Raw genomic sequence first — 24,319 nt, forward strand, 5'->3', positions numbered from 1 at the left:
GCTGTTGTTCAGATTTCGTGAAAAGATTACGCCCAACTCGCGCGTCATATCTGTGACACACTGCCCTGTTTAGCAATAGTACGAAATGAGCTACCTTCCTTGAACTTTTTCGACGTTCCCCGTCATTCAAATCTGAAACGGATTCCATGCCACCCTGAGAACTCGCCCTACTTACATTCGCCTGTTGGGTCAATTTACGTGTAGACGTCTTTGGGCTCTGAATAATTCTTCGGCGACTGTCTACAATAACTTCTGGAGTGCGAACTGAAGGAATTATTTGCCGTTCTGCATTTTGCACACATCCGTAGGTGCGCCAGTTTTTGTACGGGCTCTGTATTGATCTCTTTGCTGGTAGTCCTCTATCCCGATTGTTGACCCCGAAAATTTCGCGAGTTTCATTAATCGAACCTGTTTTCACATATGCTTCCACAATTTAAATTCTTTCCTCTGTCGAGAATGTCATTTTGCAGGACGCAAATAGAAACGTTAACGTCACTGATGAAATAAGCTGAAATGTTGACAGAAGAATGTTAACAATCGTTAATTGAATAAAACTGCCCATTGTTGTAGCTGTTTATTTCAGGGGTCGAAATATTGCATTCGCATTCAAAGGGGACAAGGGTTGGGTTGGGTTGTTCGGGGGAAGAGACCAAACAGCGAGGTTATTGGTCTTATCGGATCAGGGAAGGACGGGGAAGGAAGTCGGCCGTGCCCTTTCAAAGGCCGGCCGGAGTGGACGTGCGGTTCTAGGCGCTACAGTCTGGAATCGAGCGACCGCTACGGTCGCAGGTTCGAATCCTGCCTCCGGCATGGATGTCTGTGATGTCCTTAGGTTAGTTAGGTTTAATTAGTTCTAAGTTATAGGCGACTGATGACCTCAGAAGTTAAGTCGCATAGTGCTCAGAGCCATTTGAACCCTTTCAAAGGAACCATGCCGTGCATTTGCCTGGAGCGATTTAGGGAAATCACGGAAAACCTAAATCAGGATGGTCGGATGCGGGATTGAACCGTCCTCCTGCCGAATGAAAGGGGACAAGGGCTACTTTTAACTGCGCCCCTTGTATGGGCGTAATACTAAGAAGCGGTGTGAAATAGGTCGACCACGTTACATCTGCATCAGAGAAGGGGAATGGAAGACAGATTTGTTGGAAGGGCTCTGGGAAAGGATGTCCACAGTGTACCTCTTTCACGTGACGCGAGTGGGGACCAGTTGTAAAGCCCTTCTTTGAACGGATTCAAAGAGGCGCTGCTACGGTCGTAACATGTCGGTACAGTCCATACGGAAGTGTAACTGATTCTCGACGTACTTGGAAGAAGGTGATGTATTTTGTATTGCATTGTATGGTAACGGGGGACCGAGAAACGACGGAGAGGCTCCGTCCCCGCCGCAGCCGCAGAGGTCCGCATTCCCACGACGACTATCGCAGTCCACTTCGTCGCTCCGCCGCCCCACACCGAACCCAGGTTTATTGTGCGTTTCGGCCCCCGGTGGACACCCCAGGGAACGTCTCACACCAGATGAGTGTAACCCCTATGTTTGCGTGGTAGAGTAATGGTGGTGTATGCATACGTGGAGAACTTGTTTGCGCAGCAATCGCCGACATAGTGTAACTGAGGCGGAATAAGGGGAACCAACCCGCATTCGCCTAGGCAGATGGAAAACCGCCTAAAAACCATCCACACACTGGCCTGTTACCGGACCTCGACACAAATCCGCCTGGCGGATTCGTGCCGGGGACCAGGCGCTCCTTCCCGCCCGGAAAGCCGTACGTGAGACCGCACGGCCAACCGGGCGTGCGGGCGATGTACTTACTTCTCACGAAACCCTGTTGGCGAAATTTAGAGAAACTGTGTAGGTAGAAAATCATCCGCTGCGCCTTGCACAGTGGCTTGCGGAGTGTATATGTGGATTAGGAATATGATAGAGTACCGTGTGCGAATGAGTGTGCGTTGTGGTTTTGAGTGTTTTGTGGGGGCGAAAACTGAAAGTTTGAGCGCGGTCTGCGGCCGTGACCGGCAGCTGCAGGCTACGGAAACCCAAGCCGGCGGCTCGCTGGGATCCAGTTTCAGGCGCCTACTCTGTCCTGCCCTGCCCTGCTCGTAACCCCTGCCTGCCTCTGCTCGCCCCTGTCTCAACTGCCTCTCGCCTGCTGCCCTTTCGTCTGCACAGCCCCTCTGCAGCCCCAGACAGTCACGACCCGAAGAACGTTTATTTGCCTACCTGGCGTTCAACATTGCACATGTTTCCACTGCTTGCTTTGCCGCGTTGTCCTAAACTAACCCAATACTTGCCCATGGCGATTTGGCGGATTAAGAGTTCATCCCTGTTGGCCTTCCTCATCTGAAACATTTGTGTTTGCATAATTATCGTCCAATTTTCTTATTTTTTAGAAAACATTCGCAAAAGTAATGAATCCAAATGTAATCTTACGTTTTAGTAGAAACAGTTCGCCGGTCGGAGTGGCCGTGCGCTTCTAGGCGCTGCAGTCTGGAGCCGAGCGACCGCTACGGTCGCAGGTTCGACTCCTGCCTCGGGCATGGATGTGTGTGATGTCCTTCGGTTAGTTAGGTTTAATTAGTTCTAAGTTCTAGGCGACTGATGACCTCAGAAGTTAAGTCGCATAGTGCTCAGAGCCAGCCAGAAATAGTTTACTTAGCGTATCACAATTTGGATTCCAGAATAGTTCCTCGACTGCTACCAATACGTTTACCCACGTAGTGTTATGAGCCTTAAACAATAGAATATCGCCATTTGGTATTTACTGCGATCTTCCCAAAGCGTGTGATATGTAGATCATGTTACACTCTTGGCAATCAATTGGGGTCTTGTCGACGCCTGGGTCATAAAAGATGAAATGACGACATGAGGCGGATCAGAGCGCCAAGAAGTTGTAAAGCATTAATAGGTGAACTTAGCTCACAGTCAGGTGGAAACGCGGTTTTCCTGGTTAGGAGGATACTTCATGAATTGCCGCGGACTCCGGAGGTCGTTGAGTCACCGTGACTTGCATCAGAGACGATCGTTCGGCCACGTAGCAAAGAGGCAGGACGAGGGTGACCACTGCGTGGTACCGAAGGCCGTAGGCCGAAGCCCTTCTTCCTCCGATGGAGAATCAGTGGAGCGACAGCTACTGCTGCGAACGTGGTTGCTTTGGTGAGTCGAAATGAATTCGGAAACTGCTGTAAAAAAAAAAAAGTCCTTCCCACAGATTGCACTGCACTGACTGAAGGAACGAGCCCCTCGTCGAACGAGAGGGATGGAGCACTGTAGTTCATATATAATTATAAAAACTGCTAAAACAGTTATTTGTTCTCAGAACTTCCACCTGTAACAAGTTTAGTGATCTGAAGATGAAATGGTTCCCCGTTGTTTGTCACCGTCGCATATTTTTAGTTTTTACACCTACATCTACATTTATACTCCGCAAGCCACCCAACGGTGTGTGGCGGAGGGCACTTTACGTGCCACTGTCATTACCTTCCTTTCCTGTTCCAGTTGCGTATGGTTCGCGGGAAGAACGACTGCCGGAAAGCCTCCGTGCGCGCTCGAATTTCTCTAATTTTACATTCGTGATCTCCTCGGGAGGTATAAGTAGGGGGAAGCAATATATTCGATACCTCATCCAGAAACGCACCCTCTCGAATCCTGGACAGGAAGCTACACCGCGATGCAGAGCGCCTCTCTTGCAGAGTCTGCTACTTGAGTTTGCTAAACATCTCCGTAACGCTATCACGCTTACCAAATATCCCTGTTACGAAACGCGCCGCTCTTCTTTGGATTTTAAAGGATTTCTTCCCCGTACAGCTATACGGATATACACTGATCAGCCAGAACATTACGACCACCGACCTATCGATATAAACCCGGCCAGGCGATAGCAGCGTCACCCGGCGAGGAATGACTGCTGGTCAGACACACTCGTGATACACGTAGTATCACAGAGCGTGCTGTCCGTGTGTAGAATGGAGAAGGTGCACGATCTGTCTGAGTTTGACCGAGGGCAGATTATGATGGCCCGGAGACTCGGCACGAGCGTTTCGGAAACTGCAGGACTTTGAAACCTCGTCCAGACGTCGCTGAGTTGCCACCCCCCCTCCGCCCATTACCGATGTCGGACGTCGTAGGCTGGGCAGAGTGGTAAAACAGGACAGGAGGCGAACTGTGGCGGAGCTAACATTCTTTAATGCTGGGCAGAGTAAAAGTGTGTCTGAACACACAGTGCACCGAACACTTCTAACGATGGGCCTCCACAGCCGACAACCCATGCATGTGCCTATGGTAATACCACGACTTGGCAACTGCAACAGAAATGGTCACGTGACCATCTGCACTAGACGTTGGCGCAGTGGCAGAGCGTTGCATGGTCTGATGAATCCTGATACTTTCTTCATCGTGGTGATGGGAGAGCGAGAATCCAACGTCTTCCAGGGGAACAGCTCCTTGAACTTGTAGTATTTGCGGGACGGAGGCAAGCTGGCGGCGGCACTATTTATACTCTGGGGAGGATTCATGTGGGCATCCGTTGGTCTCAAGTGGAGCTCGTGCAAGGCACCATACGGCCAGAGAGTATCGTCCACGGGTTGTCGACTACGTACGTCCATTCATGACGATCATGTTTCCCGACGGTAATGGCATTTTTCAACAAGATACAGGGCCATGTCACAAGGTCAGGAGTGTGATGGAGTGGTTCGAGGAACACAATGGTGAGTTCCAGTTGATGTTCTGGCCTCCCACTCCGCCAGAGCTGAAACTGATAGAACACACCTAGGGTGTGATCGAATGTGGCTCATCACCTTCCTCCCAGAATTTACGGGATTTAGGTGACTTGTGTGTGCAGATGTGGTGCCAGCTCCCTCCTACGATCTACCAAGGCGCACTGCTTCCATGTCGCGACGCGTCGCCGCTGTTGTCCGTGCCAAAGGTGGACCTACCGGCTGTTAGATAGGTGGTCTTAATGTTCTGGCCAGTGTATGGTTGTGTAATTTTGTGAACGATGTCACCACATGGTCGACTGCATCCCTGTCGAGAGCTGCAGATTATTCCGAGTACAGAAAGAAAACCGGTATCAACCGTGTCGTGTTTTACACTCTTGCCATGTGCGCATCCCCTATTTGGATTTGGCAAAAATTCTAAAAATGTTCTGTGCTTCTGAACAGAAATATTCTACAGAGAAGAAAACTCGTGATGTTGAAAATTTCTTGTTTACTCTTTATTCCAGAGAGACGGTCGCAGGTTCGAATCCTGCCTCGGGCATGGATGTGTGTGATGTCTTTAGGTTAAGTAGGTTTAAGTAGTTCTAAGTTCTAGGGGACTGATGACCTCAGCAGTTAAGTCCCATAGTGCTCAGAGCCATTTGAACCACATTTCGTCTACTGACAAAGAGGAAAGGAAAAACCGAGCATGGTCCCGAGAATGCCGTGTGATTAATCGAGGGATGAATTCCGAAATCTTGTATGTAGGGACCTATGAGACAGGAACGCAGCATCGTATGAGAGATCGAAATCGTACTCTGCTGAACTTTTGGTGGAGAAGGCGTCCATCTATGTAAACACGACAGTTCTCTCTCTCTGTGGAGTCACAGTGTGAGGAGTACTGTCGTCTAGACGCTTGACTCTCGGAATAAACAACGAATAACGCCCATTCTCGAATGTTCTCGCACCGCGGCGTCTGCTGACGTCACGCGACCATTGTGTGCACCTCTTCCAGAAGCGTCCGTCTTAAGTCATCATTAACGTTTCACATACTTCAAACTACCTAAGCTGGTACCTATCTTTAGCAACCTCGTTAGTTTCCCAAGAGGAATGTCTAGGGCGTAACTGTACGAACTGGAAAATTGAACACGGTCTACCGATGAGTAAAATCGAATAACTCTCAGCTTTCTTTAAATGAAATGCATCAGATCGGGCTTTCAGACGGTAAAATAGAGGAATCTTTTAACACACAGAGGGCAATATAGCGGCAATAGATTACAGATGAAGTGGAATTATTGCATTTATGGCGCCTAGCTTACTTGGTGAAGACAGAAGATCAGAACAGAACTTGTATGTAGCATAATAGGAAGGAAGGATGTATGTAGCATAATAGGAAGGAAGGAAGGTGAGATGTTCGAAAGATACTATCATGCACACTTACAGTTGTTCCTACACTTAACGCAAAAAGTGCTTCATAGTTACACTCTTTTACGAGTTAGTATGTAAGACATACACTGATAAAAGGTTTAGAGTTCAGTCATAGAAAACAGCTTACTGCCTTGCTTCTCCCGGAATCTTTTTTTGCTTTATCCATACCTCCCCCCCCCTTCCCATTATCTTACAGTAGTTTTCCTGAGTAACTTTTAAATAGTGGATTCCACATGAAAATCTCACATCAAAATCGTTTTTTTCTGTTTATTTACTATTACTTCATTTAATTTCAGTTCTGATTGTCTGTAATTGTGACACCCTACCACTCTGCGCCAGTAACAGCTGTTCATTACTGTCAGTACTTGCCTACTTCATTAATCCGCCTTTGCGACTACTAAAGGATTTTACCATACTCGTTTAGTTTTATTCATTCAAACACAACGCAAGTGGTCTTCAGTAAAACATGTTTACGATTTTCGTTTCCTTCTAGATCAGTAAAAATTATGTTTAAAAAAATTCAAGTGTAATTTTTATTGACAGCTTTTTGTTTGATTCCCGTCTGCGAGTAAAAATCACACTTCAGTATCTTTTGGAACGAACTGTTTTTAGGTATTGTACGTATATTTCATTCCTGACTCTTGATGCTGTTTTAAATGAATAAAACAAGACGTTTTTGGTAATATAATACTAATTCTTTTGTAGTTGCAAACACGAATTTGAAATACCTTCTCGTAAACCAACTACAGACGCTGTGGCAAGAGAAATGAAGAACTTGTCTGCTCGGTTTCGTTATTTTCCATCCGTATATTTCTTCTCCGTTTAGTGATGCACTTTGTACAATATTTGGTAGATGCATTTCTTTGTATTTTTGTTGCGATCACAAAGAAAAGCTGGGGTTCGAAATTAGTTACTTTGCTCGATTTGTCAAGCAGGTTTTGGCTTGATTTGTCGAGTTCGTTTCCATGCTCTACGTGAGGCTTCATTAGTTCTCTAAAACACGGAAGTAGGACTGATTTGGGGGACTCCCACTGATACACACAGGGTGTCCAGCTAGAGAGATACAAAAACAAATCCTTGTAAACTCGACAGTTAATGGTGTTGGGTAAATACATAATCGATAAAGACACTCTCCAAGATTCCCACCAGTTCCTGAACTGTGCTGAGTCACATGGTACACGCCCGCCAGTGTCGGGGCACACCTATCGCGACCTGTTGTCAAACTACAGTGCAGTTCCACAGATGCCTCCCGACGTCATTTTCCAGCAGGATGGTGGCGTCTGAACCCCTCTCCCCACTGTCGTGGGAATGTTACCACATTTCTCCATGAGATGTTCAATAAGCATTGGATCAGAAAAGGGGGGGGGGTGTTTCCCTTTGTCTGACCCCCTCGGTCTCCCAATCTGACTCTGCTCGATTTCATCGCATGGGGTTTATCGAGGACAAGGGTTCGATTTGAGACAATGGATCTACGCTACAGCAGAGGCCGTAACACCTGTCATGCTTATGAACGTGTGGAGTACCAATTCGATATCTGTCGAGCTACAAATGGTGCCCACGCTGAACTATATAACATGCATAAAAGTGTTTGAGCTCCCAGATACAATGTTGGACAATAAGAGGCGCTACTGAGTTATGCTGTGTGTGGTGGTGTTTCAGCACCAGTGCCAGTACAGCTGGGTGCTGCGGACCACTCACCCCTGCCGCCGCCAGTTGGGTACCAACTTGTGAGGGACCCTCTCTCCGGACACCTGCTTCTCATTCCTGCCGCCAACATAGGTATGTACGCCATGTATCGACGTGCGCTACTTGGGTTGCTGTCGTCTTTCCCATTGTTCTCTTTAGTACTACACGTACAGTATGACTCGGCACTTTTCTCGGGGGTGCTGGGCGCACCACGTGGCACTTCAGCTTTTGCGGGTGAGAAAGTCGTGGGGGAACGAGCTCTGCGTCCTGCTCACAGGTCGAGCAGCGTATTGGAATCAACAAAGCGTGTCCCGTGGCTAACCCAGATCCGTCATCTGGTTGGTAACTGCACGCTGTATTTTTTTCTAACAAACATAACAGGCAGAACCAGTCTATACTGGCCCAGTCACTTGATTTCCAAAGTTTCTCCACTCCCAGAAAAGTGCCATGTTATATTGCCTGTATAACATTTTCTCCATTGGTTTTCCGTGTGCTTCTCTGGCCGTGTCCTTGATTTTGTGCACCTTGACACAGGCCACCAATTCAGATTTGTACTAACTCCATCTTACAGCTTTTTTAGCTCATTTAATCCATAGCATACTGTTTACTCGTATTCTGACACATCTACATTCTCCCCGTCTACCCCTCTCCCCCACTTCATTCCTCGCCAACCTACCTCTCTTGCTTCCTGCCTCCTGTTCCTTATCCCAACATCCTCCCATCTTCACACCTTTTCTGTTCCGTGCTGGTTCGCAAAGGAAAAGATTCCATTTAGCAAGCATTCGGATACCATAACAGAGCATAGCCAATTGACATTCCTTTCCCAAAAGTTTGCACCCCTAAAAGGTTTGTGTGTGTGTGTGTGTGGGGGGGGGGGGGGGGGTAGAAACGGCAGTGGTCATTGTAAAGTACCATCCCACCAGTTCCCTGAACTATTTTATGAAAAAGGTGGAAAACATACGTAAGGATGGTATAAAAGTCTGCCCCTACAAATACTAATACAATGCTGTAATCTTTGCTCCACCAAACTTGGGAAATTGTTTTCAGGAAAAATGTAATGTAATATTTTATAAATATCTTTGTCTGGTGCATCCTAGCGGAACCACACATAGGCTTTAAACAGTTGGCACCATTACTAATAGGTAGCCAAAACATCTCACTAATAATGTTTTAATTTGTTATGAGGCATCCATAGAGACCAGTTGTGCAGATCACAGTATGTCTACAAGAGAAGTAAAAATATAGTGGACAACTGAATCGATCTGTGCTCACCTTAGTCAGGTTCCCAATAGAAACAGCATTAAGAATGCAGCTGAGCAAACATGCAAAGCCAACCAAGAAGTTGTGAACCGAACTGTCAACAACAAGCGTTTAGATAATAAATGCTTGTGCAAGTGCTTCATTGCACACTATTCTCAATCCTTTGTTGTGTTGAAGACTCAATTACTCTGGTGTAGCTCCTTTTGATTGTTCTTCAGAAGTTTTTATGCCCTTCTTTCTGTCAATCTTCAGCTCATTTCTAGATTTATTGTTTAAACTCATTTCGTGGACATAATTCTACTGTTTCTATAACTCCTGTTAAGATTTACTCTGTTCAGTGTAGCAAATGTTGTTCATTGCAAAATGCATTCTTATTATTCCAACATCTATCTGTTCTTCATTCATTGTCTATGGAACTTACTTCTTTGTGCCAGAGTTATTTTAACAATCATTTCAGAATTATTTAACAATGATATTAATCACCCTTAGTTACATATGTGAAAAAAAAGTATGGTACCAATTTTCTTCCACTGGTCATTTCTTTTATTCCCAAATACATTTCCAATTTTCTTTAATCATTTCCTTGGTTTAACCACCAATTCTACCCAGTATTTATCACCACCCACACTGCTTTTGTAGGCATTCCTCCACTACCCTCCTCTCATGTTATTGAGCTGACGTTTCTTGTTCATCCACCGAGCGAGGTGGCGCAGTGGTTAGACACTTCACTCGCATTAGGGAGGATGACGGTTCAATCCCGCGTCCGGCCATCCTGATTTAGGTTTTCCGTGATTTCCCTAAATCGCTCCAGGAAAATGTCGGGATGGTTCCTTTGAAAGGGCACGGCTGACTTCCTTCCCCATCCTTCCCTAATCCGATGAGACCGATGACCTCGCTGTCTGGTCTCCTTCCCCAGACACCCCCCCCCCCCCCCCCCCCCCCTCCGTCTTGTTCATCTTGGTGAACTTTAAAAACCCACTCAACCTCCTCTTTTACTTATCATTTAAACATTGTGACTCTTCAAGCTTTACTGGCAGATATGTTGTAAATAGTCTTCACGGGTTGGCCGCCACATCACATTGTGCAAATTCCACAATATTTCCTAACCACCAACCAGGTTGAACCACCTGAAGATGTCAGACAGTTGCTCCAAGGAAATATTGTGGAATTTGCACAACATGATCCAGCGGCAAACCCGTAAAGACTATTTACAACATTTAAACTTTATTCAGAAAATCTTGTCACTTCCCCTGGTCTGTTGTGCAGATCTCTGATCTGCCAAATTGCTTTTTGAGGCTGGAATATACCTATACTACATTTTTTACATAAACTACTTATTAAATATTATATTTTCATAAATTCTGCCACTCATCAGACAGTGAAAAAGATTAAACCAGGAGTTCAAATTCCATTCTGGTGGTTAGTTATATGCTCACATAGCAAACGGCTTTTCATTTCCTTGCCACTTCCTCAAAACTTATCACAATCTCTGGCAGCAACTGTAGGTGGATAAATGTGAGAGTGAATGACCCATCCCTGGTGCCATTGGTGGAGGTGGCGATTCCTGTTCCCTCGCATCTTGACATAGTTCGTCGGACAGCGGGCTGCGGTCCGTGTTTTGCAGAGCACCTGCAGCGGGCTGTTCTGTGGTCTGGTAGCTCCGCTACAGCTGCGACAGGAGTGGGTGTGGGTGTGGGTGTCGGGTTTCCCACACTTCAGCCACAGCAGCCACAGCCTCAGCAGCATATCCAGCTGTTTGAACATCCACCGGAAACTGCACCTGCAACCGCCGCAGCAGCTGCAGAGACCACCACAACAACGCGCATCCTTGTGCAACCGCAGTTTACACTGACAGCTCATGCTACCGCAGCTGCTGAGCAGCCGCAGCCTGCACACACTTCCACTAAGAAGAGGACCACTGTAATCAAGGTGAACTATGAAACATTGGCACCCTTCTAATAGCATTATCTCTGCTCTAGAGTCTGCCATAGAGATTTGTGCAATTTTATAGTGTCATGAAATATGTAAAACATAATATTTTTCTTCATTTGTTCCATTCAGAGCAGACAAGATATTTCATTCCATATGAGGCTCACTTGTAGTAATTATGTTAGTGAAGCCACATTCAAAACAGTTCTGACTTTATGAAGCCATTGATTTAGTGCTATACATTGATAATAATCTCATGAACCCATAATAAGTCACCTAGAGTAAAACTTTCGCGATTTGGCACCAACCTATATAGGGAGGAATGATCATCACGATAAAATAAGAGAAATCAGGGCTCGCACAGATAAATTTAATTGCTGGTTTTTCCCATGCACCATTCGAGAGGGGAATGGTAGAGGGACAGCTTAAAGGTCGTTCATTGTGGGAGACGGTTTTACTCACATGTGTAGGTACCATGTTTTAGAAAAGAGGACATGCCTACCATTCAGGAATTACGAAATACAGGAATTTCATTTAGCACCATATTCTCTTGTGCTTTGTAACTGGGGTCCCTCATTAGCATATTTGTCCAATGGTTTACTAATATCTTAAGAACAGATTAACTCATAGGGTGTCTTACATTGCTTTTGACCAGTCCAGAAATGTGGTAGTCAAATTAATTCAAATCACAGCAGTCGGATTGTGTGACCACACTTCATAATGGGCTGTCATTGCTTTCGCTGCTTGAAAAAGGCAAGTGAAACTTGCAAGAATATACCTTTACATGTTCTCAAAAGTTCCAGTAAGTGATGTTAAAGTCCATAAGCAATAGGTTCCAGACTAGTGCCACTGGATTTAGCTATGGTTTGAGGAATTAATTGTGTGAGCAAAGTGATTTGAGTTCTTGCAAACTGTGTTGATGTCAGATATTTAACACAGTTTTAGAATCTTGAAAATGCCACAATGTTATGGAGGTAACAGTATTTCAGAGACAATCTTCTTGTATATCATAGGGTGTCAGCTTCCTTAGCGAGAAGTTGTTGTATTGACTTGAATTATTCAGATAGTTTCCTAGCATGTACACCATTAGTGTGATTTCACAATAGTCATTACTCACTGTGCAATTTTTACCAATTATTTTCTTATGATAAAAGAACACTGAACTGATGAAATATGAGTGATGAAGTACAGTATAATATATGTGTAACACTGGAGAATGCAACATGGTATTCGCATGTCAGATTATAAAGAATATTACATCGCCTCTCACAACTTCATTATATTTGATACAGTTTCTTACATTAGCAAATGTTTTTTTCTGCTGATATTCATTAAATACTCCATTATTTTGATTTAAGATGTGTTGTGATAAAATTGAAAAGTTTTCTTCAAGCTAATGAAAACTGAACAAAGCTAAATCCTAAAATTCTGAACTATTGATAATTGGGATGATACTTCAAATTGTATTATTACTTGATTTTGCCCTAATATTTAATAAAACAAATGACTTCTTCAAAAACAAACTGATAACCAATGAATCTATTACATAGGTTGAAGCAGCAGACTGTACAGCACTGGAGGTCAAGGCGCCTACACTCACCCGCGCTGTTAGTTCTGAAGTTACTACCACAGCACCAATCTTCCCGGCAACCAACATTGCAACAACTCACTTTTTTTATGAGCAGCACCCATCAGCTGCTGCTGCCACAGCCGCAACAGCCACTGCAACAGCAGTTGTACAGTTGTCTCACACCCCTCAGCCCCCGACTCAAGTACCATCTCAACCACAGCAAGCACAGTGTCTACCCCAAATGCAACAACAGCAGCAACCATCTGCTGCAGTGCAAACAGAGACTGGGAAGAGATCTCAGGTAAGAATGCAAGCATATTTAAGTTTTAAAAATCTGTTATTTTCCAAAGGGTATCACAGAAATGTAGACTACTTTAGTGAGCACAGAGTTCTTACTTGAGAAATATAAAGCATATTACATGTGAAATATTTCACGCAATGTAAAATAATAAACACTCTGCTTGGGGTAAGACAAATAATGGTGTTCCGTGGGTTAAATAATTTTGTTCTCATTTTCTTTATGTATGCCAGTGACATTTGAGGGTTTATAACAGATTACTGAAAGCCCACAATAGCAGGTGTATAACAGAACCTGTGTGTGTGTGTGTGTGTGTGTGTGTGTGTGTGTGTGTGTGTGTGTGTGTGTGTGTGTGTGTGTGTGTGTGTTGGGGGGGGGGGGGGGGGAGACAGCTCTTGGTTGTATCACAATCACATTTTGCTGCAAATGAATATTCATCCATAAGCCATTCTGCAAAATGTCATGGAATTCCTCAGCGACATCTGACTGATATCCACAAAGACAAAGAAGATTAAGTACTTCACTGCTACGGTGATACAAATTTTTTGCTTTTATTATTTTGTCTAAAGTTGTGTGAATGTAATACAATTTTTAGTCACTAAGATGAGCTAATATACATTTTAGGCAACATCACCAGTAAATCCTGCTGATGCCTGCCTTACACCACCACCAGAGGTAGCTGCTTCCCATGGTGAAGAGGCTGAGGATCCTGGTAGTCAACCTGGACAACCTCCACCAGGTCTGGAATCAGTTGTCACTGTTGCTGATGCCAGCAACCAGACAGATACTCCACCATGCAGTGAAGATGAAACATCAGCTCAGCAGCAGCAGCAGCAACAGCAGCAGCAACCACCTGTCGATGTCAGTGGACTAGAACTTTTGTCAAACAGTATTGAGCAGTTTGAGAGGGAGAGGCCATCAGAGCCCAACACACCTGTGCCGAACCCACCAATACCCATCTCACCAGTTCCTACTATTGTCACTGATGCTACTCCTACTTCAACTTCTACACTGAGGTCACCAGTTCCTACAAGGGTGACAACTCTGGCTGATGAAAAAGCTGTGGAGATGTTGCAGATGCTCTCTGTGCCAAAGGTCCAGGAGACAGACAGCGACAAAGTGGAGTCTGAATTGGATGGCTGCTCTGTGCCTCCGGAAACTGCTATTGGTAAGTGTTAAAATTTCTATTAGTTATTTGCATAATCTGTGGTTCACAGCTACCTCCTCTTGCTATGATGTAGAAAGAGGAGTCAGTTTTACAATGACAATACACACTCGCAGCAAAAACTATGCCAGAAAGCTGAATATGTACACATTTGGAAATTCTTCTATGGAATCTGTAGATCACAAGAATAAATGCCAGTGGGGAATAAAACTTACTTACTGCCTCATTGTTTACTTCTGTATTTATGCACCAAACTTTTACAAATGTATATGTTTGCAATAGCCGATAGTGTTCTGTGTAAGATGTGTGTCATATTGGAACATTTACTGGCAAAGACACTTCTGTCTCTTTGCAAGTCAGTTACTGTAACATACATCTGTTTAACATAACTTTACCATTAATTTAAGCATTGTATCATGTGGTACAGGAGGAGATACACTCCGTAAGAAACACTAAAGGTTTTGTCAGTATACTCTTCTTTTTACATGGTCATTGGTCATATGTCAGTAGTAAGGAGCCCTCTGTGAGGTTCGAGAACGTGAAAATGTGTAGTTGCACACTCTAGCTTTGCACTAGTGCAAGACTCTTTGTTTGACAGAAGGTCTTCATAGCTGATGGTACTTCCTTTGAAAGTTCTGACCTGAAAGGCCATGATCAGTGTCTAAAATTATTTACTGACTTTTTTGTACATCGGTCAGTAGGCCTGAAGCTTTTATGGAAGAAGTCTTGGTTTTTACTGTTCAATTGCTGCATTACTTTCCAAGAAAGGGCAGAGACACTGTATCGAACTCCATTCAAGCACAAATTTAGTCTTTCACAAAAGTTTGGGCTGTTAATTATTTTCATTATTAGAACAAAGCATACATCACAGCTTGAAATATTGCCAGTTGTTTCATTATGTATGTTTTTATCCTGCCTCAATTTTTGCCAATATTCTTGTAGCAGTTCACCTGAATTCTGCCTACTCTCCATCTCTTATATTCCTGATAATTTTCTTCTTGTTTCTTATTTTATGGAATATTTTGTTTTAACAACGTAAACTATGCTAATAGTAATTAAGACAAACATAGTAACCTGGCTTGCGAATGTACATTTAGATAGTGTACATTGTTTATTTAGTTATTTAGCTGCATGTGAGTTATCTTCTTTTTTGTTACAAATGGGTGTAACACTGTACTGTAACTCTGAATCGAACTTCAAATGAGGAGTGGTGTAAATTAAAAACAGATTTAAAAGAATTTACTAAGCTTGAATGGTTTATAATGGGGTTAGGGAAAGAGCAAGCAGAGTGACTTAAATGAGTGAAGACTTCTTCAGAAACAGAATTATTGAGTTTCAGCATGTAAAACTACTTGGTTTTTCATTAAAAAGAATTCAAAAAAGAATCACCATACCTCTTCGTCTGAAAAACTGAATCCTCCACCTCTTCAGTGTACTATTATATCAACATTTGTCAATAAATGTATAATTCGAAGCCACAATACATTTAGGACATGTTTTAAATGAAGAACTGTATTTTTTTGATTCTGCTAGGTGTGTTATATGGTTTTCCACATTTTCATACTTTTTCCCAGATATGCCACATATGGCATTGTGCCAGCTTGTCCTGTAGTTGTGATGAAATATATAGTAACAGTTCTTCATATATCCATCGAATGGGAAGAACAACTAAAAGTATGGTGGACAGAGAATTGTCTTCTGTATTGACTCTAGGATTGGTTCTATATTGTGGATACAGATATAGAACACAAATGAAGCCAGATAATTCAATTATTGCCTAACTTCTCTAGAAAGATGCTGTAAAATTTAAAAGCATGTATTTGAATACTGATATTCTGATTCTGTACAACCACTTTATAAGTTGTGTACTGCGTATGTCTGCAGTTACATCAAGCACCAGTGATCAAAACAGCAGCACCACCAGCAGCGGCAGCAGCACTTTTACAGTGAGCACAACAACCACCACCTCCACGACGACAACCACCACAACCAGCATCAATAGTGATGGCAGCAGCAACAACAATGACATCAACAATGGGTGTAGCAGTGTCAGCATCGTTGCAAGCAGCAGTAGTGTTAATGGTGTTCTTGGTGGCCTGGGACTTTTGTGTGCTCTTGCAGAGCAACGAATTATGGAAGAAGTAGGACACAACTTGTCAAAAGATCAAGATGTAGAGCCTGATGACAACACACAGGAGCTACCGAAACCAGTCCACCAGAGGGCTTCATCAGCAGACTCAGGCGTAGATGTGAATCGTAACTACCGCACACGGAAACTGGACAGACAGTGCAAGAAATCAGCTGCTAACAAAGTAAGTCATTGTGTTTGCTGTCGGCATTTATTTTCACAACTACCGTATAAATTAAACATTGGGGAAGCCGTAGGAGAAAGATAGTATGAAAAATTCTGGACTATTCATGACACCAAGTTGGTGATAGTAGGCTGTGATAAGGTATTGTAAGTAACAGGAGTATCTCCACTTGTAAAGAAAGATAATCTTCAATTTAAATAAAACTGTCATGGAGGACATTTGACTGAGAAAGGCTTGAGCAATACTTGATTGCAGTGCCTAATTTTGAGGGTAAAAACTGAAGTTGTGTAGTTGCTAATGGCGTAAAGTGTGTAATGTGTACTAATGCACTTATACAGAGATTTCAATGTAAATTCAAGCAGCTTTTAAGTTGTGTGTGCTGTAGTTCGATATTCCCACTTGTGAGTGTTAGTCATATTTTTAAGTTTCATCTCATAATCTAGTCTGATGGCATTTGTTGGCGTATATCATTCAATTTTATGGATCTGAAAGAGATTTTGATTTATTCAAGAGTTTGGAAAACTTTCTTATAGTCTCTTCTTACAGAAAGCTGATCTCATATCTTTCTCAGCTTGTGTGATACATGTTGAAAAAGTCAGAATAAAATCCATAATTCACTATCTCTCAATCTTTCCAAAATTATGTATAAGTGCCTGTATATCATCTTAAAATTCACAAGCTACAGTTATGCCCAATATTACTTTAACATAAAATTAGTTATTTTTATATTAAAATTGTGTTTTATTTTGGTTTTTTGTTGTTTTAATTCCTGGTGATATATAAACACAGATATGTTAATTTCATCTGATTAAGCCTTTTGGCTTTGCTCTTGATTTTTACAGTATTATTCTTTATTTATGTATTTCTGACAAAGTTATACATTTTCTTTAGCAGGGACCCCAGTACCAGGTGTCCTCTTCTGAAGCTACCAGTCCTCAAGATCAGCAGCACAACACAAACATAGCTGGAGCTGCAGCTGGTGGCTCATGTATGACTCAGTCACCAGCTACAAGCCCACAGTCCAATGAAAGCATGGGTCCCATGGAGCTTAATATGCGAATGCGACTGGCTGACTTGCAACGACGCTATAAAGAAAAACAACGTGAATTATCACGCCTCACACCAAAGAAAGCAGAAAGTACCCTATTAACTGCTGGAAACAATACTCCAGTGGCAACTACTTCTCCATCAGAAATGGGCGTGAGTCCAGCTTGTGCAGTTACAAATAATTCCAGTGCAAATGTACAGCAAAGTCCAGTCAAGAGAGGCCCTGGAAGGCCACGGAAACGTTGCAACAGGCTGACACCAAATTCACCTCAAAGAAATACAGGCAGAGTCTCTGCTTCAAAAACAAACAGGTTTGTGACACAGCTCTTCTCTCTCTGTAGAAACATTGTTTACTATAAAATATCATCAGTTGTGGAAACTGATAACTGTTACTCAACAGTATGAATTTAAGAAAACTGCACCCATGACAGGCATTAAGCCAGTTGTTCGCAACTTCTGTTAAAATCTAATCAGTGATTTGTCACAGTTGGACATAAAAAATAGTGCAGTTCCCCACTACACTAACAATTTGGTCTAAAATTAACTGATTATCTGTTTTTTAATTGGAAGATTTGACTGCAATGTGAAATTGTTGTTTCCTTATTTCTAAATAGTAATAGTTAACTTCGATCTCTAACCCACAGGATAAATTTTCAAGTTTTTGATCAATATAGAAATCCAGTGAACTGGCATATGTTAGGTTCTGTTATTGGTTTTAGGTAGTTACCGTAGACAGAAGTTGTATTGATGTACATATGGACTGTTAAAATTTGGTGTCACTAGTGGCTCTGAGTTTTGATGTGGTTTACACAGTTAACAGCTATACCATATTGCTGTTCTGTATCTCCTTCCTATCAGTTCAGAGAAGAACTATGAAGCATTAGAAAATTGAGGATCATTTTCACAATATTCAGCAACTGCAAAAATTGCAAATCTTATATACATTAGTTGTGTACTTCTAAAAGAGACAAATCCATTGTAGTGCACAGATTGTTTGAAAACTTACTATTTCCATATGAAATTTTTCTAACTCGCCATCTAAAAAAATGAGTTTGGCTGATGTGAACATCTATTGTTTGTGGTAAACATTTAAGAGTGCGGGCGAAAGATTTCTAGCCTAACAAATAAAGAATGACAGAAATTTCATAATACCAGTTATTTTTCTATATAATACCCGTGTACACTAATACACTTGCGGGCACACTCAGATAACTTCTGCATACCATTCAAATAAATGGTCTTAGATTTCGAGTCCACCCAAGCTTTCAAAGCATCAATCGCTGCATCATCATTGTCAAATCACCACCCTTCTGATGGAGCCAAATCTGGAGAATATGGTGGATGACGTAACAATTCGAACCTGCAGTCACTCAGAGTTTCAAGTGTTGCAAGAGCTTTGTGTGCTGGTGCATTGTCCTGATGCAAAAGATCTCTTTTTCGTTATCTCTTCTCACAAATGGCACAGGAGGGTGCAGTAGTATGATGCATAGATAGTTACACCCTTTTGCAAGTAGCCCCCCCATAATTACCCCTTCCGCAGCCCAGAAGACCGATGCCATCACCTTACTGGCTGATTTTTTGCACCCGAAATTTTTTTGGGGTAGGGGATGAAAGTGTTTCCATTGTTCGGACTGTTGTTTTTCTCAGGATCAGTGTGGTGAACCCACGTTTTGTCCATTGTCACATACCTTGCAAGAAAGCTGTCTTCATCCACTTCAAATTGACGAACAATTTCTTCACAACACTGCACATGCTCCCATCTCTGATCTGCATTCAAGTCTTTTGGAACCCACCTAGATGAAATTTTCTGCATTCCCAAAATATCCACAACAATGTCATGAGCACACCCATGGGAGATTTCAAATGTGGTTTCAATGTGCTGCAATGTTGTTAGACAATCCTGCAAAATCGTATCGTGAATTGTAGTCACTGTTTCATCAGTGGCAACGGTGACAGGCCTTCCGCTCCTTGCCTCATCTTCTACTCTTGTTCTTCCATTTTTGAAGTTGGACACCCTGTTTTTCACTCATGCATAAGATGGAGCACTGTCCTCAAGTGTATGTTCGCATGTCCTCCGCAATTTCCTTGAGCGCCATTCCCTTTACATGAAGATATTCAATCACAGCAAGCTTCTTGATTCTATGGTATTTGCCATTTTGCTTATACTACAGTATACAATGCATCCTAATGACAAAACTAACGAAGCTGGAGCTGCGAAATTTGACTTGCATACCCACAAAGGGTCACCATAAAAGTAGGCGGTGTTGTATGTGTGAGACATTATGGTAACTATCTTGGGCTAGAAACTTTTTGACCACCCCTGGTATTGTTAGTTTTTGACAGTGTAACTCATTACCATGTTTTCCAATTAGGTGTCAGAGTTACATGTCCCCAGATAGGGTATTTCATACAATAAAAAAGGAATTGTGAAAACGTACCATCACACAGTCATTAGGTTCTGATGCTATGTTTCTGGGCAAGATCTGTCACATGCACAATTTAAAGACCACTACTACCAGTTTAATAAAAGAGAAGCTACCATTCAAAATGTCTGAAGTAAAATGTAGAGTGTCTTTTAAATAGCTGATGCTGCAAAGAAATCGAAAAGAGTTTTTTGATATATCATTAGAAGAAGCCCTTAAGAGTGTTGTGATGAACTTGACAACAATGTAAATAATGAAGTACAGTATCTTAATGAACCAGTTTATTAAATTATTATTTGTTCACTATGTTAAAATGAACTAGAACATAGCTGCCACAAAATAATTAATTTATCAGTGTTCAGTTTTGGGGAAAAAATGTGGTTTTTACATATTTTTATTTGGAAGTGAAAGCTCATAGAAATGTTTTTCCTCCATTGTATTATGTATCTAGAGTTTATTTGTGAAATATAATTTTGAAAGATGTCAGGAATGTTTACTGTTAAAGTAATTTGATAAAATGTATGTTTTGGACTTTTTTTTAAAAAAGATGTTGACATTTGTGGAAACAGTCCTCAGTTATAATGTTCATTCCTTTTTGTGTTCTGTTCTGCTGTTGTACTTATGTGTACTTCAGAAATGTAACGAACACATACCACTGGTTTGTTTCCATGTCCCCTATTAAATTTGTGGTTGGGTTACAGAGACTTACCACCTGTATTGGAGAAAGTAACAGAGCCACCTCGTTTGAAAGCATCAAAGCTTGATATTTTGAAGCCACCAACACTCACGGCAAATCGCCCAAAACTGAGGCCAGCAGCTATATTGGCAGAAACACAGATGCCCCAATGCAATGCCAGTCTAATGAAGACAAAACCCAAAGTTAACGGTGACATTTCTGGCACAACCCCTAAACTTGATGGATTATTTGGTTCAGATGCTGAGAAACATAGTGGTAAGTACATTTTTACAACATTTTATTTACTGTATCAAGAGGAAAATTTTTGCTCTGTAAAGTTAGGCACTGTCAATACTGAAGGGTGTTAGAACAGATGTATTGCCTACACACACACACACACACACACACACACACACACACACACACACACACACACACACATATTAATTTTTATTTAAATTGTTATTATAAACCATTAGCAAGTTTTTGTTGGTTAAATGTATTAATAAAATTTGAGAATGGTGTTCATCATTCAGCCCAGAATTGAAAATGTAAGTGTTGGAGTAATTAAGATAGTTCATCTTCCATAACTGTCACTCTTCTCAGTGTTGTTCAGTTCAGAAAATAACTTCATCTTCTGTATTAATGACTCTTCATATAAAGAAAATAATTTCTTTGTTTGATAGAATAATGCTACCACAATAGCATTAATATTGTTGTTGTTATTATCATCATTGTTATTTTTGGTTTTGAATGTATTTCATAGTGTGCATGCACTTTGACTGTTTGTCAGCCCACATTGGGACCTCCTACAAGACAGAATCGTTCCAGTTTGCTTGGGACTGGCTTGGTATTGGTGCTTTAGTTCTGTGTGCTTGATTTGCAGCCTTTTCCTTGTGCCGCCTCCCGTGTCACACATTTGGCTCGAAACCTTCCTCGCGCCTCCCCAATCCAGGTGAGTGTATTCTGGCTCGGGAAATCCGCACTTTATCCAGACCTCCACAGTAAATGCCTGCTCTTAAACTAATGTCCTTCGTTTACTTTACACTTTATCTTAAAAGTTTTGTGTTCTTAGTACAATAGTAGATTAATGTATAGCGTGTCCGTATTAATAGTGTCCAGGTAATGGAGTAACTTTTCTACTGTAAGTACAATACATTGATCAGAAGTGAATCGAAATAAAACCTTTTAGTTTATCATCATCTGCTAAATGATATTTTTTAGTTTTGTGTAAGTGTGTCGTAAATGAATTATTGGATTAGCAGCTTATGTGAAGCTACAGAGACAGTCATTCATAGATGTTGTTGCCATTTAGCACTAAAACAGTCGCGCACATTCCTGTTAAAGCAGCTTCTTTTTCTTTGTTTTAATCTGTTGTGTCCAGATGAGTTTGTTGTGACTTATCAAGATATTTCAATAGTTATACAACAATGCAGAATTAGAGGAGGACAGTCATTCATTTAGCAGTCCTGCAATAATTTTTCTGATCATCTACTGAGCACAGTCTAACCTATGGAGCTAGGAAAACACTGTCTGAGTAAAAACTCATAAAATACTTGTAACTAATGTAGTAACAATTATGTGCATGCGTTTTCTTTTATTATATTTTGTTTACACTGAAATAATTAAAAGTGGTTCATTATAGTTTGGGTTACATAGCATTCAGAGAAATGACTGTATGTAATCTGTATTAAAAATTATATGCTCATTAGCAGTGAATGAACATACATCGTATTTTAGGAGAAGCACTGCGCGAAGGAAATACTAAATGTTGAGTCATAGGAAAGTTACTAGCTTCCTCAGCTTTAAGTTAAAATTTCCAGAACTGCAATGCTCGCGAATGAAATTTTTAATTTTAGCTTAGTGAGCCACAAGTAGAGAATTTGTGTTTGGTTCCATGAAATTTTTTATTTGAAGTGCACAATCATCCATTATTTATGGATTTATTCTAGTTTATGTCAGCTGTTTCTGTTTTAATGGCTTCATATTTGAGATTACCTTCAAATATTCTACACTACACCTTGCTTAGTGATCATGTTAATTGGAATCATAAAATTTGTAAAATTATTTGAATGCCTTCATGTAGTAAACTGACCAATTGCCCTTTAACTTAGATAAATCTGTTTAGAAAGTATATCTCGTGGTCCTAATACATTACTTCTTGAAACATTTCCTCGCAAATGCAACAAGGTCCAGGTAACATGAAACTTATTAATGGTTAGCTAATACCCTACTACAAACTCCTCATGTTGTTGTTCAGGTACCAGTTATTTTCTTTCTGGTATGACCAGTTTAAGCAGCTACTATAACACCTTCAAAAAACACATTAAAATAATAAATAAACACGAAAATTGAAATTATAAAGGGAAGATTCCATCCGATTCCCCTTAATTACACATTTCAAAGACTTTTAATTTTTTATTAAGTTTCTATTAATTGAACTCTGTCAAGGACAGTGTTGTTGAATTACAGACCCATATCACTAACTTCGATTTGCAGTAGGGTTTTGGAACATAAACTGTGTTCGAACATTATGAATTACATCAAAGAAAATGATTTATTGGTACATAGCATGGATTCAGAAAATATCGTTCTTATGAAATACAAGTAGCTCTTTATACTCATGGAGTAATGAGTGCTATCAATGGGATGTCAAATTGATTCCATATTTTTAGATTTCCTGAAGGCTTTTGACAGCACTCCTCACAACCGTCTTCTAACCAAACTGCATGGATACGGAATATCACCTCAGTTTTGTGTCTGGATTCGTGATTACCTATCAGAAAGGTCACAGTTCATAGTGATAGACTGAAAGTCATCAAGTAAAACAGAAGTAATACCTGGCTTTCCCCAAGGAAGTGTTATAGGCACTGTGTTGTTCCTGATCTATATTAACAACATAGGAGACAATCTGATTAGCTCTCTTAGATTGTTTGCAGGTGATGCTGTCATTTACCATCTTGTAAAGTCATCAGGTGACCAAAATGAATTGCAAAATGATTTAGTTAATATATCTGTATGGTGCGAAAAATGGCAGTTGACCCTGGTTAAAGAAAAGTGTGAAGTTATTCACAAGAATTCTAAGAGAAATCCACTAAATTTCAATTATGCAAAAAGTCGCACAAATCTGAAGGCTGTAAATTCAACAAAATACTTAGGGACTACTGTTACAAATAACCTAAATTGGAACGATCACATAGATAATGTTGCGGGTAGAGCAAACCAAAGACTGCGATTCATTGGCAGAACACTTAGAAGGTGCAACAGGTCTACTAGAGAGATTGCTTACACCATGCTTGTCCGCCATACCCTGGAGTTTTGCTGTGCGGTGTGGGATCTGCATCAGGTGGGACTTACGGATGACACTGAAAAAGTTCAAAGAAGGACAGCTCATTTCGTATTATTGAAAAGTAGGGGAGATAGTGCCACAGACATGATACGTGAATTGGAGTGGCAATCATGAAAACAAAAGCGTTTTTCATTGCGACAGGATCTTCTCAGGAAGTTTCAATCACCAGAAGTTTCAATCACCAGTTTTCACCTCCGATTGCGAAAACATTCTGTTGGCATCCACCTACATAGGGAGAAATGATCATCATGATAAAGTAAGAGAAATCGGGTCTCACACAGAAAAATTTAAGTGCTCGTTTTTTCCCACGACCATTCAAGAGTGGAACGGAAGATAGACAGCTTGAAAGTTGTTCATTGAACCGTATGCCAGGCACTTTATTGTGAATAGGAGAGTAATTGCATAGATGTAGATGTTCATGAATATGTGTCACTGTTTATGTATTGGGCACTCATGTAATATTTTTTATTTTGCAATTTTCTAA

General features: G+C 41.4%; 1 protein-coding gene across 1 annotated transcript in view; it reads left to right on the forward strand.

The window, feature by feature from the left end:
* Positions 1-24,319, forward strand: part of LOC124593793 — a 298,108-nt gene that overhangs the window by 217,543 nt on the left and 56,246 nt on the right. Inside the window, exons 7-14 of the mRNA XM_047132142.1 lie at positions 7,780-7,899; positions 10,691-10,995; positions 12,546-12,866; positions 13,488-14,031; positions 15,913-16,340; positions 17,232-17,698; positions 20,512-20,762; positions 21,373-21,441. Coding sequence (XP_046988098.1) covers positions 7,780-7,899; positions 10,691-10,995; positions 12,546-12,866; positions 13,488-14,031; positions 15,913-16,340; positions 17,232-17,698; positions 20,512-20,762; positions 21,373-21,441 — 2,505 coding nt within the window. The remainder of the gene's footprint in view (positions 1-7,779; positions 7,900-10,690; positions 10,996-12,545; positions 12,867-13,487; positions 14,032-15,912; positions 16,341-17,231; positions 17,699-20,511; positions 20,763-21,372; positions 21,442-24,319) is intronic.

The sequence above is a fragment of the Schistocerca americana genome, chromosome 2 (genome assembly GCF_021461395.2).
Source record: "Schistocerca americana isolate TAMUIC-IGC-003095 chromosome 2, iqSchAmer2.1, whole genome shotgun sequence".
In the NCBI taxonomy this organism is placed as follows: Eukaryota; Metazoa; Arthropoda; class Insecta; order Orthoptera; family Acrididae; genus Schistocerca; species Schistocerca americana.